The sequence below is a fragment of the Molothrus aeneus genome, chromosome 9 (genome assembly GCF_037042795.1).
Source record: "Molothrus aeneus isolate 106 chromosome 9, BPBGC_Maene_1.0, whole genome shotgun sequence".
Lineage (NCBI taxonomy): Eukaryota > Metazoa > Chordata > Aves > Passeriformes > Icteridae > Molothrus > Molothrus aeneus.
In genome coordinates, this window is record NC_089654.1 from 26,613,425 (window position 1) to 26,629,671 (window position 16,247).

Below are 16,247 nucleotides of genomic sequence, written 5' to 3' on the forward strand. Positions count from 1 at the left end.
TGTGGTGTAGGATTTGGAAAGGCTCTGCCCAGCAGGCTGCAGACACCATGAAATACTTGTCTGATCAAAACCAACTGGGGTTAACTAGTTCTGTGCTGCTGATCCTCTGTAAGAAAAAACAAACCTGCAGCCCACCTCCCACAGCACAAACCTTTTGTTCTTCCCACTACTTCTTGCCCTTGGGTAGAGCAGCTTGGCTGTGCTCATTAACAAAGCAAGGCCATTAACTTGATTAAGTTAAGCTGTTTCTTTAAAAAAAAAATCTCTAAGCTGCACAGCTGGCTGCAGGCAGAGAGTGCACAGCCTCTGCTCTGAGCTCTCCCTGTGTCTTATCTACAGCCAGGACACAGGTACAGGAAAGATTTCCCCAGAAAAATAAACACATGACCAAGAGATCGAAATACACACAGTGTTTGTTTGCAGTTTAAGAGTCATTTATTTTTGGTTTCAAAAAAAAATTGCACAAGATTTGTTTTGTTGTTGTTCCCTGTTGCATGGACTTGTTCAGGAAAATGGAAGGTTGATACTGAAATGCAGCTGTGGGCGGCAGGGCTGGGGTGTCTGGAGAGCAGGGGCTGTGCAGTGGAGTTTCTGTACTGTGCATCTCTGCCCCTTGGGAATGTGGGTGCTGCAGGGTTCCAGCTGCCCAGCTGGTGGATAACAGGTTCTGGTGCACCTCTGGCTTTTCTGCTCTTTTGCTTTTTCCTCCAGAAGGAGCCAATTCAGTGCCTGGTTTGGCTCAAACAGCAGACACCAAGGAAGCCAGCCCTGTGCTTTGGGGAGTGTGGAGGCTCAGACCATCCACTGGTTGGATGGATCAGGGCAGGGTTGTGTCCTGGTCCCTCTCTGCCCAGCCCAGGGGTGGTTTGAATGATTTTGGGGAGCCCTTGAAATTCAGACCTAGCTCTGAACTCCCCAAAGCCTGGATCTGGAGATGTGTGTGTTATCCAAAGCTCACATTTTCCTGGCAGTTCTCTGCTTCTTGCAGGAATTGGTTGCCCTCACTTGAAGAGTTACTCTGCTTTCTGGAGAAAAGCCTTCCTTGCAGGAAGCCCAGCAGAGCCTCCACACCAGGCAGGCTGTACTCTGACAGTGCTCACTGCCTCCGTGCCCCTGCTTGTTTGGCTGAGCCTCTGGCCTCCCACCGTGTTTCCCTTTACTCTGATTTTTTTCTTTATTCCTCCAGGCAGCACCACCCTGCCTCCAGGGCTGCTCCTGCCTCTGGATCACAGCACCTGCATGGGCTCCTCTGGCCACCTGGTGAGTGTGGAGGCAGGAGGGCTGAGAAAAGCACTTGGATGGGGAAAGGAGGGAAGGAAGGAGGAATAATACAAGTGCAGTGCTGGTTCTCCAGGATCTTGGCTAGACTGGGAGCTTGGGACAGAGATCAGAGCTATTTCTCCATTTCCTAGCATGACATGTGGCAAACCCTAATTTTTATACCATTATATGTTGCTTCCTGTTTTGGAGCAGAAGGGAGTCACTAATTTCAATGGTGACAAAGCAAACTGGAAAATAAGGCACATATGGGGTCAATTTAAAGGGCTGTGTGAGGAGGAGCCCAGCCTCATGGCTGTTCCCAGCACAAACCCTGTGACACACAGCCAAACCCTGTGACATGATGTGACCATCACACCTCTGCCTGCATTGGACAGAACAGGCTGTGCTGGGACTGGGTGGCACAAACAGCTGCTTCCAGCTGCTGGCTTTGTCCTCCAAGTGAGGGGAAGGTGGCATCACCCTTGCCTGGGCTGGAAGCAGCTGTGCCCAGCAGCTCTGTCCAGGCTTGCCCACGTGGGTTTGGCTGCTTGTTCCCCAGATGCCTGGCTCTGGCTGGCAGCTCTGGGCTGCTCCAGCAGCTTAAGGACTGCAAGAAAATGGAAGGAAGACATCCAGTCTACAGACAGGGCAAAACCCAGATGTGATGAGGCTTCTCATCACACACATGCATCCCTCAATGGAAAAAGAGATGGGGGAGACAGAGCCTGGTGGGGCAGAGTGGGGAGCACAGGAGACTCCCAGCTCAAGGGACATAGGATGGGAACACAAGCCAGGGTGGGGCAGGTGGGAAGCAGAGCAGGGATGAGAGCTGTGTGTGGTCCTGTTAGCTGCTGTGCCCAGCTGAACCATCTTTCCAGAACACGAGGACACAGGGAGGTGCAGAGTCTGGCTGTATAATGTATCCCTGTGTAAGGGATGACTGTGCACATGGAATTTACTTTGCTTCTACAGCACATTCAAAATCCCAGAGCTGGTCAGCCTGACAGCCATCCAGAAATGTTCAGTGCAGCACACAGAGCTGGCATCAGCTGGGGCAGCACCTGCTCATGGGTCTGTGTGTGTCTGACACATGGCACAAGGGCTGCAGGGAGAGGTGATTCCTGATGTGCCAGGAAACCATGTCTGCTGCTTCAATACTGCTTCCATGTCCCTGGCCCTGCTCCAGAGGGGCCTTTGGTCCTGCTCTTCTTTAGTAGTCATTCAATAAATAACTCTAATGCCCGTAGCAAAGCTTTTACACAGCCTCAGGTTGTGTTTCTGCTCTTGCAGTAGCATGGTGAGCTCTTTAATGGCAAGTTTGTATACAAGAGTCTTTCAAGGAAGGTGTTTTCTTAAGTGCTGGTGCAAAAGGGCTGGTCTGGCAGCATCCTCTCTCCTGCCTGCCTCTAGCCTAGGTGGCAGGGCATCCTTCTGCTGTGCTGCCTTAGCATGGTGTCTGAGGTCTCTAAGGTTGTGCTGAGGGCATCTAGCTTCAGGTGCTCACAAGAGACTTTGGTTTGCTGGCCTGGTAGATGGCACATCTTTGGGCTGTGGGGTAACTCAGCTTTGAGCCCATAAAGCAAGCTGGGTTTGGACAGTGGGTTTGGAGCCTGGACAGTGAAGCTGTGCCATCTCCACGGCAGGGCAAGCAAAGGAGGTGTGGCTGTGCCTGCTTCACTCACAGCAGTCTGTGCTGTGCAGGGGGAGTGTGCAGGTGCCTTGGTCTGTGGGTGAACGTTGTCCTGGGCACCCCTGTGTGTGTGCTGGCAGCTGAGTGCAGAGAGAGAGCCTGGCACATGCTTTGCTGTGTGCCAGCCCCACGTGTGTGCACCGTGCTCATGGCAGGAGGGACACAGGAGCCGCTGGCCGGTCACCCTTGTGAGCTCACCTGTCCTTTGCAGAGGTCTGTGCCCCGGGGCATGCTGTCATGGTGGGGGAGAAGAGGCTTGCACAGCCTGTGCCTTGTTCCCTGTTGGCCCTTCAGCATGCTGGGGTCAGCCTCTGTTCAAAGTCACCACAAAGTGGCAGCAGCTTTGGTATCTCCTCTCCCCTCCTGGTGCACAGGTGAAAGGAATGGTGGCATCTCAGAGGAGAAGACCTGAACACCCTCCTGTCTGCTAGATGGGCAAGGAGGGTCTCTTGTCCAGCAAGAGCAGCTTGGGCTGAGCTGAGATCCACAGGTCCTCTTCATCCTGCTTCTTCTTCTTCTTCTTTTTCTTCTTGTTCCTCTCAGCATGCAGCTGCCCATTGCTGCTGGGGCCACCTTTCCCTGTGCTTTCTCCCCTCCTTCTGCAGAAGCAGCAATGGCAGCAGATGAAAATGAAGGCAAGGAGAACAACAAAGGGCAGACCCAAGAGCACGGCCAGGCAGACAGTGTTGAAGACGCCTTCCTCATGCTTGGTACGGATGAGCTCCAAGATGGAATTAAAGAAAGAGCTGATCTTCTGCTGCATGTCAGCTCCTGAGTAGGCTGCCTGTCCTGCTCCCTCTGCTTGAAAGGCACCTTGAGATATGCTCAGCTCCTGTAAGCAGCTAGTGGGCTCCACGAGAGTCCTTGTATGGTGCCTGCAGAGACAAGAAACCAGATGGATCAGGTGCCAGCTCCCTCAGCAGTTCTCTCCATGGAGCTGCCAGAAGCCTCAGCAGGGTAAGATGTCTCCTGCCTTGGAGGGGCCTGGAGCCATGGGGGATGGACTGTGCTGCCTGCTATGTCCCTTTGGGTGTCTTCATCTGAGAAACACAGCTTCCTCTCTCCTGGGGTTTGTTCTTGATTGTGGGGATGGGTGAGGAGGGCTTTGGGCATCCTTACTTACCTAGGAATTTAGCCAAGCACAAATCCTGCCTCTTTGAATTTACACATCAGCCCTGGCTGAGCAATCACAGCACAGAGCTCTTATTAGCCCTTTGTGGGGCTTGTTTTGTAGCAGATGAAATATTGTCTGCAGAAGAAGCTCTAGAAGTGACTCTAGAAAGGGACTTTTGCCTGATGTAGACCAGTGACCATTGTGGAGACACAGTACTGCCACAGGAGCCAGGACTCCAGGTGTCACAGGTCCCTCCTTATTCCCAATCCTGGGACAGGGTATCTTTGGCCAGGCTGTTCCTCAGGGCCCATGGTCTGGGATGGGCAGCACAGAGGCAGGGTCTGTTCCTGCTGCCCTGGCACCCTGGGCACTGCCAGCAGGTTTGGGGTGCATTTTGGATGAGGACTGTGCTCAGTGAGACTCACAGTTGGTAGAGCCCAGTGAGCAGCCCTGCACCCACAGCTCCATGTGCCCAGGGCTGGCCACAAAGGCAGCAGCAGGGGAGGATAAGGGTTGGCTGGGGTGGAGGAGTTGCTGCTGCTGTGCCTCACCTGGGAATTGCTCCAAGGGTTTGGGTAGGGCTGAGAAGCATTTCTGTGGCTTGACGTAAGGTTTTCCTCTTCCCTCAGGGAGGGAGAGGTGCTGCTGAGTGCCAGGGCTCTCAGGGAAACCCTCCTGCAGGGACAGGGAGCTGCTGCCTCTGCTCACATCTTTCTTCCCCTCCTGTGGCCAGGCAAAGCATCTGAGTAGAGCAGGGGCCTTTGTGCTGCAAGTTTGCAGTTCTGGTTCAACACAAGGGTCATTAAATGGGAGGCTGTACAGATAAAGAGCTGGCAGGGGCAGTATCAGGCTCCAACACCCTATTTCACCCTTGCTCAGCAGGGTCTTTGCCAGCCTTTGGGATTCAAACCCTGCAGCCTCTTGAGGGAATGCTTAAATCCCCACGTGCCCAGGAGGGGAAACTGAGGCACAGTAAAATGAAAAAACTTGAGAGGTACAGCCTGAACACCAAAGATGTCCTACAGGGGTTGCTCCACCTGTCCCCTGTAACTCCTTATCTTTTCTTCTGGCAGCTCTCACAGACCTTGGGGACCTTGAGGGAAAGGGACCCAGGCTGGTTTTGGCTGAATCCTCCTTGTCTGCAGCACTGCCCTTCCTTGCTTTGCATCTCATTTATTCCTTGTTTGGTGCCTGCTCAGGGATGCTCTCTTGTATGGAGAGTTTTAGGATTCTCCAGCTAGCACCACTGTGCTTCCCTCTGCCTCACTGTGCCATTCCACCCCACTCCTAAAGGAAGACCAAGCCACCAGCCTCACCCAAGAAAGCCACAGGTCCCACCCAGCCCTAACCACAGCTCTTGTGATGCTGCTTGGGGAGGAACTCCTGGGCAGGCCCCCCAAAAAAGCAGCTCCCAAGGGAAAACCTGCCTTCCAAAATGCTGTCCTGGGACCTACAGAACTGTACAGGGTCTGGTTTCACTGGTGTCTCCTGGCTGCTGGCTTTCAGACCTGACTGTCAGGGCCTCAGGAGCTGAATCCCTCAGCATAGATGCCAAGCTCTCAATTTGGGATTCCACAAGTGCTCAGATTCTGTTAAAAATAAGGGGTTTATCTGTGTCCCTCAGAAACAGACTGACCACTGTGGATTTATTGTTTTGATTTGCATGAGCACACAGCTGAGCTGGCCCCAGTTAGCTGATGGTTTCTCTTTTGAACAATAATTTCTCTGGGTGCCTTTCTAAAAAATTCTCATTTGAGATTTTTACAAAATGAAATGCAGTGCTCTGGGAGGTGGTTTTGGCTTTGGCTGGAAGAAGTTTATTATGATTATTGTTATTACTACTATTATTAATGGATTATTGTCCAGTCTGCTGCATCAAAACTGGCTGTTCCTCACATTCCCTCATTCCACTATTCAGCAGAGGACAGAAATATCATCAATATCCCCACCTGAGAAATCACAGGCTACCACTCAGAAACTCAAATCTCATACAACCTCTGCCTAGCCCCTGCCTGTAACCAACTGGGAGCATCCCAGATCTGCTTTTGCTCACAGGGGAGATAAGTGAGAGCCACTTCTTAAAGCCTCCTCCCTGTCCTGACCTTCATCTTCACCTAGGTGGGTTTTTTTGGGGCAGCTGTAGTAAAGGTTACACTGAACATAAACAAAGCAGCTTTTCTTCAGTGTAATCATCCATGTGGTGCAGGTTTGCCACTTATCCCTAAGGATCCTGACAGCTCATTATCCAGGCAGGAATACAGGATGCCTATGATACACGGGACTCCAAAAAAGAAGTAAAAACCCATTTAATCCCCAAACAACAACTGCCTTAATTTCAGACAAAACAGGATGTACAGCTTTATTCCTGCACTGAACTGCTTTATATTTATTGCCTCTAAACTTCTGGGTAGAGAAGGAGGGCTGGAACTTCCTTTCAAACTTGTAATTAATTGTTTGCAGAGGAAAAAAGAACGAGGAGATAAAAAAAAAAGCAAAGCCCTTTGATATGTTTCCACTTGAAACTGGAGCTGAATGCACTGCAGAGGCCCTGGCTGATTGTCACTGGAAGTGTCCAGCTCATGTCACTGGGGACTTGTGGCCACCCTGGGCAAGCTGAATATGCATCTCTTGGAAGGGGAAAGTGGAGGTACCTGCCCCTGCCCTGACCAAGCAGCACCCAAATCCCAGGGCCATCTTCCAGCATGGCCATGCAGCTGGTTTTCAAATGCCTTTTCTTTCTGGTGTGTGCATTGCTTTTTGTTTTCTAGATGAAGGGATGTCTGTGTGCTAAATAATGGGATTCTTCAGTTTCATATTAAAAAAAATGGGAGGGGAGGGAAAAGTAGAAAAACTGATGTGTTTGGAGGCAGCAACTCCAAGGGCAGAGGGGTTACCCAAGGCCACCCATTGCCAGCTGAAAACCTGAGAGCACCATGAGGAGCTGCATTTAGGAATATCCATGCTGCTGCTCAATTTGGTGTTACATCTCCCCTTAGAGAGGGAATGAACATGCTGTGGTCCAGCATGGGTGTGAACTGCTTGCTGCAAGCATGTGGAGCTGCCACTGGGAGGCCAGCTGAATTTTTTGGGTCAAGATATGGGACCAAAAAACAGGGCCAGGGAGGTACTGGGAGACAGGGCTTGTCTCAGAGAGGGCTGTGAAGCATCCTGCTGAATGAGCTCTTTGTTTTTGGTGCTGGCAGAGCCAGGGGAAAGCTGACATGGAAACTGGCCTGGGAACTCCTGTGGCCAGGGATGGATGGCTCCAGCTGATGGCAGCTCTGCACGACAGGGCTTCGTGCCACTTGTGTAAGTTTTAATCAACATTGCACATCCAGCATGAGGTTCTTTAATCCACACTGGCTTCCAAAGAGCTGGTTTGCAGGGTGGGGAGCATCTGCCACTCCTCTGCAGTTATGGGAGGCCGTGGGTGGAAAACAAGGTCCTTTTGAGGGACGGCTTGCGATGGCACCACAAACCATTGCTGTGCAGGGCTTGCCTGGCTGAGCTGGAGGGGTAAGGGCTGCCAGCCTGTGCATGGGGAAACCAAAACAGAGGGGGTTGCCTTGGCAATGCTGGCTTGTCCACATCCTGTGCACTGCAGAGCAACCGCAGCGACCGGGGATGGAGGTAGAGTTTGCAGAAAAGCTGCAGTTTACTGGAACTGCTGTGCTGTGTCACTGTGGCACAGGGGACAGCGCTGGAGGTCATTCTGCCAGTTAAGTTCTTTAGGCCCAACCCTCAACAGGCTCTTGTGTCTTCATGAAGTTCCCTCCAAGCTACCAAAGCTCAACCTGCTCCTCTCAGCTGAGATGCCGCCTGACTCAGGCAGGAGTGCTCTAAGGAGCTCCCTGCATCCACAGTGAGAGCAGCAGCATCTCTGGGGGCAACTGACCTGTGGGGTGTGCCCCAAGTATTTCTGGATTATCTCAACACTCCTGTGCTCTGTAGCCAGCTGCAACTCAGGACCTGCAGAGGTGACATGAAATCAACTGACCTGCAGCCACCCCCATTTCCTTCACGCAGATGAGAGCACACTTCGTGCAGCTGATGCTAAGGAGTCCAAAGCAGGAATCACATTATTAAACAACCATTTCCGTCTGTTACTGGCTTTATGTGAGCTTTATACCAACTTTCCATTGCAGTGACAGCTGTGGTTCAGGCAGGGAGAAGCTAATTTTGTTACAGCCTCTGAGCTCCCTGATCCACCCAGCAGGGACACAGCTATGCTGTCACACAGTGGCACCTATTTTCCCTGCTTGCACCTGCAGACTTGAAGGAAAACTGGATGAAACCTGACACCGAGGGTGAGCAGTTTCCTTAGCAGGGATTGCACGTTGCTGTTTCGGAAATGGTGACTAAGAAGGGTTTTGCCGCCGGTCTCGCAGAACTCGCAGCAGGCTACAGAGACCTTCCTCAAACGTGAAAGACAAACACCAAAAGCCACCACCCAGCAAACACGACAGGCTGAAGCTTCATCTCGTTCCCACCACCATCGAACCTTCCTGCCAGAAGCCACGCGTAAATGCTTTCATTCCCTAAAGGGAGTGATTTGGAAAACTACTGATATGGATGTTGGATAACAGGGTTAAAGTGAAACTATTGTGCAAGCTGCTGCCTGGAGCCCACTCGTCATCGCCGTCTGCACAAGCGCGGCTGTCGTCGGCCCCTGGATCACCGAGACTGCGGCCAAAAGATCGGTTTTGAGTTTAGGTGAGCGCCACTGTCATCCCTGGATGCAGCGGGAGCTCCTCGGAGCCACCCTGGGCTCCTCCAAACCACGGACCGGGCAGTGCTGCCTGTCCGGGCGGGCAGAGCCCCCAGCCATGGCCCTCCCTGGGCTCGATCACTTGTGGCTTTGGTTACAGGAGGCTCAGGGGGCTGCCGGGGAAACAGTGGCTGCCCCATCCCTGGGAGTGTTCAGGGTCAGGCTGGACGGGGCTTGGAGCAGCCTGGTCGAGTGGAGGGTGTCCCTGCCCAGGGCCGGGGTTGGAACGAGGTGTCCCTAAAGTTCCTTCCAGTCAAACCGCTCTAGGATCCTGTGCTGTTCAAAGCCACAGTGGTTTTGGGTGCAGCCCCAAGAGCCCGGTGCCAGGCGGGCTGTCCCGGACACACGTCCCCGGAGAGCTGCTTGCTGCTCATCGCTCTGTCCCCAGTCCCCGTTCTCACCCCCTCCCCCCGGGCTGCGCGAAGCAGATGATGTGGCCTTAAAAAAAATAACTAGAAGGAGAGAAAAGCCCTGGATTTGAGTAACACAGCACCCAGGACAAAGCCCAGCCCTGGGATCGCCCTCCCGGGTACTCCGCGGACCCCCGACGTACCTCAGCGCCGCGGCCCCGTCCCGCCCGTTCGTCCCGGCCGGCGTGAGGCGGCTCCGGGCAATGAGCCGGGCCCGCCCGCCCGCCTCCGCCCCCGGCCCGGCCCCCGGCCCGCCCGGCCCACCTGGGCTCCCCCGCCCTCGGCCGAACCCAAACGGAGGGACAGACACACGCACTGAGGTTTAGGCTGGCAGAGAGGCGGCCACGGGGCACAAACCAGCCCCGAACCTCCTGTGGGGAAAGGGAGGGAACCGAGTGTGTGGCTCGCCGGGCTTTGGTGCAGCCCAGGTTTTCCCAGAAGGGTTTTTGGGAGCCAGCAGGGAGGGCTGCGGGGCGGTGATGGCGCTGCTGTGGTGGGAGGGCAGGGTAGAGCTCCAGCTCCCCGAGAGCAGTGCCAGGAGTACCACCCTGGACTCCCTCACCCTGCTGCCTCTCACCTGCACCCAGCACGCCATCAGCACCACCCTGCGTGCTGTCACTCCTGCCCTGCCATCACACCCACCCTCTGTCCCTGGACAGGGGACACTGCGGCCAGGCAGGGGGTGATGGAGCATCCCTGGGACTGCCTGAGGTGATGCAGCATCCAGGAGCGTTAAGGGTGCTGTACAGCCATGGATAATGATGGATGTTTCAACCTGGCTGTGCAGGGTTTAGTGGTGGCCTTGGCATTGCTGGGTTAAAGGGTGGACTTGATCACCTGAGAGGGCTTTCTTGACTTAAATGATTCTGTGATTCAATATTTTCAAACTGTGATCCCAGCTCCATTGGGATTGCCACCCCCACTCTTCGCTTGCTACTTTCTCTCTCACTTATTTCTTTTTTAACACCGTGGCAGTGATACTCAGAAATTGCTGAATCCCGGCTGCTTTCCAGTCCAGGGCTCTACGGCCTCCACACAGTGTTGTGATGCTGACAGCGGGGCAAGCTGCAACTAGAAAAATGTTCTGCTGGAATTTTTCTGGTTGGACTGAGTCCTTTTGCATTGCAAAATCCCCACATTTGCCCTCCTTGCCCTCCTTCATACTCCAGAGCCAGTGGCTTGGCTTTACTGCTTTAGCCTTGGTGCTGATTTGTGGAACTGGGCTAGCCAGGGCTATCGGACCCTTCAGGGCTCCTGGAAAACAGCCTCATGTTCCCAGTGCTGTGACTTGGCAGCAATGCAGTTCTGGGAATAGGAGGGAAGAGGGATGGAGAGTGGAGGGATGGAAGTAAGTTGGCTGCCAGCCTCTGCTACCCTCCTGCTGCCTTCACCCTAATGCTGGTGTTGGAGACACCAAAAAAGACACATTGTAGGCTACAGCTTGTGCTAAGTGCCTCCTCATAGCCTTGGGGAAAGTGTTTATGTCCTGTGGGAAACACCAAGCCATTTTTCCCTAAAGATTTGCTGCTTAATGCCAGGAACTTTTCCCTTGGTTTTATGCTGGAGGATGAAGATTCCTGGGCTTTTCATCATATGGCTTACTGCATCTCAGTTTCTCATATCCCAGTTCACCCTATTCCATCCCATCTCTCCATGTCCCAGCTCACCCCATCCTATTTCTCCCTTGTTCCCTGACCCTATCCCAGCTCTCCCCCCTCACTGAGCTGCAGCCATTGCCTCTTTTGTAGTACCAAATCCCCCTATAAAAACACCCATCCCAGGGCACACAAAAGCCACCTGGCTGCAGACAGTCACCTGAGGGATACCTGGCCACTCTACAGCACCAGATAGCACGATACCACCTTTGAACCCCCTCTAACAGGATTGACTAAAAACATTTATTATCAGAGCTCTCTGAGGGTGAGCATATCTGAAAGCATTAGGCTCAAGGGTGCCTGTCCCTGAGCATGGGAATGTGAAAGCCCAGCCTGTCCCTGGCACCTGGGATATTTGCTTCATTCCCTGGGCAAACAGCCTCACTGGGGCTCCACACTTCCCTATCACTAATTTAATTTGGCAGAGGCCTTGACAAGAGAGGGGCTGCTGGCCTTGCACCTTCCCTGGATTTTCAGGGGCCCCCCTGACCACAGTGCCTTGGCAGCCTCTTGGTTCAGGCAGGAGTGCTGTGGTGATGTGGCAGAGGGGGTGGGCACTGCCAGTGCTGATGTCTTGGAGTGCTGCTACCTGTGAAAGAGTCTTGATGCCATTAAACTGAGCTGGGAAGCATCAGAGAGACTTTAAGAAACTGAGAATTAATGCAAGAATGTACAAATATAATCAGTCCACTGCTCTAAGCCAGCATCCTCCTCCCCATAGCTGACCTGTAAAGGTCCCTTCCAGCTCCAGCTCAAATTCCACCGTGGTCTATAGGAGATGTTTTGAATTAATCTAAACAGCATGTGATGTTTGACCCTGTGGATGTCTCCTGCAGCAAGGTGTGCCAAGGCTCCTTCCCTTGTGGCATGAAAAAAAGGTACATTTGCAGGGATTTTGAACCTGCCACCTCCTTGTTTTGTTTGGCACGTAGCAGATCTGGGATCCAAGGAATCGTGCTTTGTTTCTCAGAAACTTTAATGGGCGAGAGGAAGCCGTGACTCAGCTGCTGATGAATCACTGCAGCTCCAGATTGTCTCCCTGCTTGCTGGTGCCCCTCGAGCACAGGAACTGAGTGAGCCCATGCCAGGCAAGCTCCTGTCCCCTCATGGGATGTCAGTTTGAGCCCAGGTCTCAGACCAGCTGAAAATCAAATCCCACCTCCAGCTCCTGTTTTCCATCCATCCTTCCCAAAATCCTTATTTCCATGTGATACCAAAAGCCTTTCCCATGCCAAAAAGCACCCTGATAGCTTCAATTTCCTCCTGAGACCCCCCTCAACCCCTAATTTGATTTTGAAAACACTACTCATTTTACATTGAAAATGGAAATCTCTCTTGCCTCCCCCTTATTTCATTGGATTAATCTAATTTTGCCACCAGTTTGCCCTGTTACACAGCTGTGAGCTTTACTCCTTGACAACACCCAGCTGGTACCCAGGGTCGGTTTATTTGGGATTTTCTCAGTATGGTGGGAGTGGTAGAGTGACTGCAGACATGATCACACCTTTCTTTCCCAGCTGCTTCCTCTGCTCCCTGGTGGTGATTTCTATTTGCAGACACTAGTCTGGCTTAAAGTAAGCAATGGAAAACTCTGCTCCCAGAGAAACATTCCTCTCATTTTTCCCCCATGCTTCTGCCTTTTCCCCTCCCTCTCCCCCTCCCACAAAAAAAAGCCTGCAGTTTCAACACCAAAAATAACGCACGTCCCGGTCGTGGGCTGGATAAAAATAGCAGCTCCTGGTATTTAGCAGCAGCAATGGATTTTCTGGCTTTGGAGGAAAATCAGGAGGAGGAGTGGGACGGGATGGTGACGACGCACGAGTGGAGGACAAACACAAAGCTGGTGTTTTGGGAGAAGCTGCTTCATCCCCTCCTCTCCCTCCTTTGGTCCCAGCTGGGCTCTGTCCCCTCCAGGAAGGGGGAGCTCTGAGGGTAGGTTGGGCTCAGCTGTCCCAGTCCCACCTGGGGCTGTTTTGGTGCTGCCCTTAAGTGTTGGGGCTCAGTCCTATGTAGGCAGGGATGGGGGCAAATGCTGCTCTTAGGGAAAATGCCCCAAAGCTGGTGAGTTTTTGGGGGTGCCTCATGCCCACTCACCACATAGGAGGCTGTGCAGCTGGGCTTGCCAAAGTGAGGTTTGCAGGACTATCCCTCCCTGCTGCTTAGACAAGAAGAATGCTGAGGTGGGGATTGAGGGGGTGCCTCCTCAAGTACTGCTGGATGCTTGTTGACAAAGCTGAGGTGTAAGGGACCTGTGTGCAGGTGAGGAGGAGGGTGGTGTGTGTCTGCTCAGGGTACAGCTCAGCGTTTGGGCTGTTTAGAGCTGATTGTTTTGTGTGTGAGAGCCCTCAGGAACTCCTTCCTGAGGAAATCCTACAAGGCAGCACTGGTGGCAGGCAGGGGGGAGAGGAGAGGAGACACACTGGGAGGTGGGGAGAGCGCCAGGCTGGGCGACTCCCAGCAGCGTGCTGCTGCCTTCCCCTCTGCAAGCACTCAAGGATAGTCATGGGAAAGGCAGGGAAGGAAAACCTGTTGGTGAATGGGGGGGGAATGGGGTCAGCAGCAGCAGCATCCAAGGGCTGCATTTGTGGAAGGTGTGAAGCAAGGGCAGAGAGGAGAGCGATGCTTGGGCACAGTCTGGTGCCCCCAAGGAGCAGCAGTGCCCCCAGTTGTAGGAAGCAGTGGCTCGTGCCTCCTCCAGCCACCCCCAGGGGTTTCCCATGCTGGATGGGTGTTGGATCTGCCTGCCAAGGTGGATTTTTAGGTGAAAAACCGGTTGTGCAGGCCATCCCCTCTGTCACAGTCGTTCCTTTGGTGCCTCAGTCCCGTGCTGAAGAGGAGCAATCCCTCAGTGCTGGTTTCCCCCAGAGCCAGCTCAGGCAGGCAGGGAGAGCCAATCCTGCTTTGTAATGATATGCAGATGCCAAATTAATAGTAGTCTTTTGATTATTGTCATTATTTGTTCCCCTCCATAAGCCACTCCCATGGGGGAAGCTGTTCCTGGAGATTTGTGGTGAGCTGATGTCCCTTGGCTCAGGATCACATGAGGATTTTGGCTGGTGGTATTGGAGCCATTGGAATGTTCTGTGCTGCCCTCGGGGCTTAGCTCCTGCCCGGGGGTGGGACTATCTGACCTTTGTTCTTCACACTTCAAAGTCTTCCTGCTCCTCATCTTGTTTGCTACCGGGGGCTCCGTGGGGAGGATGCAGCTGGGTGTCAGGGCTGGGGCAGGGCAGCCTGTTGGGAACTCACCCACCCTCCAGGAGGGAACCGAGAGAGAAATGCAAATTGTGCTGGGTGAAGGAGGGGAAAAAACAACCATGACCTTCCTCCTGGGGGTGTTTTTGCCTCTTTCTGCCCCTCTGCGAGGGAGAGCAGGTTCCTGTGTTTTGAGGGGTAAATTCCTCTCAGACAGGGGACAGAGGCAGCAGAGGGGCAGTTGTGACTGAGGAACCAATCCAAGGGGGGTACAGGGAGATGCCATCTGGTTTTGGCTTGACTTGAGTGCAGCCAGGGGACATTGGACCAGGAGCAGGGACAGACACTGTCCCCAGGAGTGGTCAGTACTGCCCTGGTGCTCCCCCATCCCCTCTGCTGCTCCTCTCCCAAGTGCCTGTTTCCATCGCCTTCTGAAATTCCTAGAGGGAGGATTTCCTACCTCATCCCACTCCTTCTCTTGCTTTTAAGGAGGATTTTTCTCATGACCATTTGCAGAGTTACTCCCTTCAACCCCCTCCTTTGTTGTGACATGGACAAATGCAGGGGACAGCATGGGGACAAAGGCCTGTTGTGGTGAACAGAGGCTGTTTGTGTCCCCACCACATCCTGGTGTGCTCTGCTCTGCTCTGCTGGTCAGCAGCCACGCCTGGCCCTGGTCCCTGTGCAGGAGCAATGCCAGGGAGATAACCTGACTGGGAGCAGGAGGATCAGCCATGCTGCTGGGAGAAGCCTGCTGCAGGATTGCTGCATCCTTTGATGTTCCTACTGACAGCAGAAAGCAGCCCAAAATACTGGGAATGGAGACAAGTGCTGCTGTAAGGACAAGGGCAGGATGGGTTCACACTGACAGAGGACAGGGTTAGACAAGATATTGGAAGAAATTCTTCCCTGTGAGCATGGTATGGCCCTGGCACAGGGTGCCCAGAGAAGCTGTGGCTGCCTCTGGATCCCTGGAAGTGCCCAAGGCCAGGCTGGACAGGGCTTGGAGCAACCTGGTCTAAGTGGAAGACGTCCCTGCCCATAGCAGAGGGGTTGGAACTAGATCATCTTTCAAAGTCCTTCCCAACCCATTCTAGGGCTGATTCTGTGCTTGTTGAAACAAGTTGTAAGCAGAAAAATTGCTGGCTATATCACAGGGAAGGGGGATAAGCCTGGAGTCTGCTATTCACAGCATTCCTCATCCCAGGGAGAGGGGACACATCAATAAAATTTAAATAATAAAATTTAAAATCCCTGCATTTGGATTTGATGTAAAGACATAATTTAGAATTTTTTTTACACTCTACATAACTAAACATTAGAGCCTGTAGCCTCAGGAGTTAAAATATAAAGATGGGAACAACAGTTTTAAAAGGGATGATGAACACATGCCATCTTATGAGGGGAAATTAAAATCTGAGAATGTTGAAGATGCTGCTATAAAAATGACATCTCCTAAGTGATAAAGCAGCTTTGAATCTATGGCACAAAGCTGCCCCTTCATCAACTGCTCCAGCCTTGTTCTGGAGCCATTGCAGCTCCTCCTGCCACACTGTGCTTCTGGGCCAGCATTTCCCTCATGGGTTTTTTGGGCTGAGGCTGCAGGATGTGTTGCTGGAAATGTGTTGCTTGAGCTCTGGGTTTGGGATGGGTGCCCAAGGTCCTCGCTGAGGACCTTTGTACACCCTCCTGATGTTTGCTGTTGGAACAAAGTTCCTGAGCATCACTCATGCAAAAAGGGGACTTTGGTAAGAGGGCTGTGATGAAATATCTCTGTGTAAAGTGCACATGGGGGGGCTGTGGTGGCTGGAAGTGCCCAAAGAGGAGTGTGGCATGCCTGGGAAGGCATGCTTCTTGGAATGGCTGGAAATATGAGATCCCACCACATGCAGGACCATGTCTGGATTATGGTGATGGCTCTGAGCTGTGCAAGGGCAGGGGGGCCAGAGCCATGGGGGTGGTGGGCACATGTGATAGGGCAGGAGCCCCCAGGGTTTAGTGTGATGGGGCAAAACACTTCCCTGGCTTAAATCAAAACTTGTAGTGTTTAGAAAAGGGCTTTTGCCAGCCCTCACTCCCTTCTCATCCCATCTGAAACATGGAGTTGGGCCTTGACTGTGATTTTGGGAGGGTCCTTTGCAGAAGGATGCTGCAG

General features: G+C 52.9%; 1 protein-coding gene across 1 annotated transcript; it reads right to left on the reverse strand.

Moving 5' to 3' along the window:
* Positions 1 to 412: 412 nt before the first annotated feature.
* Positions 413 to 9,427, reverse strand: KIAA0040 (KIAA0040 ortholog). Its single transcript, XM_066555602.1, has 2 exons — positions 9,386 to 9,427; positions 413 to 3,825 (listed from the first exon to the last, which is right to left on the reverse strand). The coding sequence occupies exon 2, from the start codon at positions 3,711 to 3,713 to the stop codon at positions 3,378 to 3,380; it is 336 nt and encodes a 111-aa protein (XP_066411699.1). The 5' UTR covers positions 3,714 to 3,825; positions 9,386 to 9,427; the 3' UTR covers positions 413 to 3,377.
* Between the last annotated feature and the right edge of the window lie 6,820 nt (positions 9,428 to 16,247).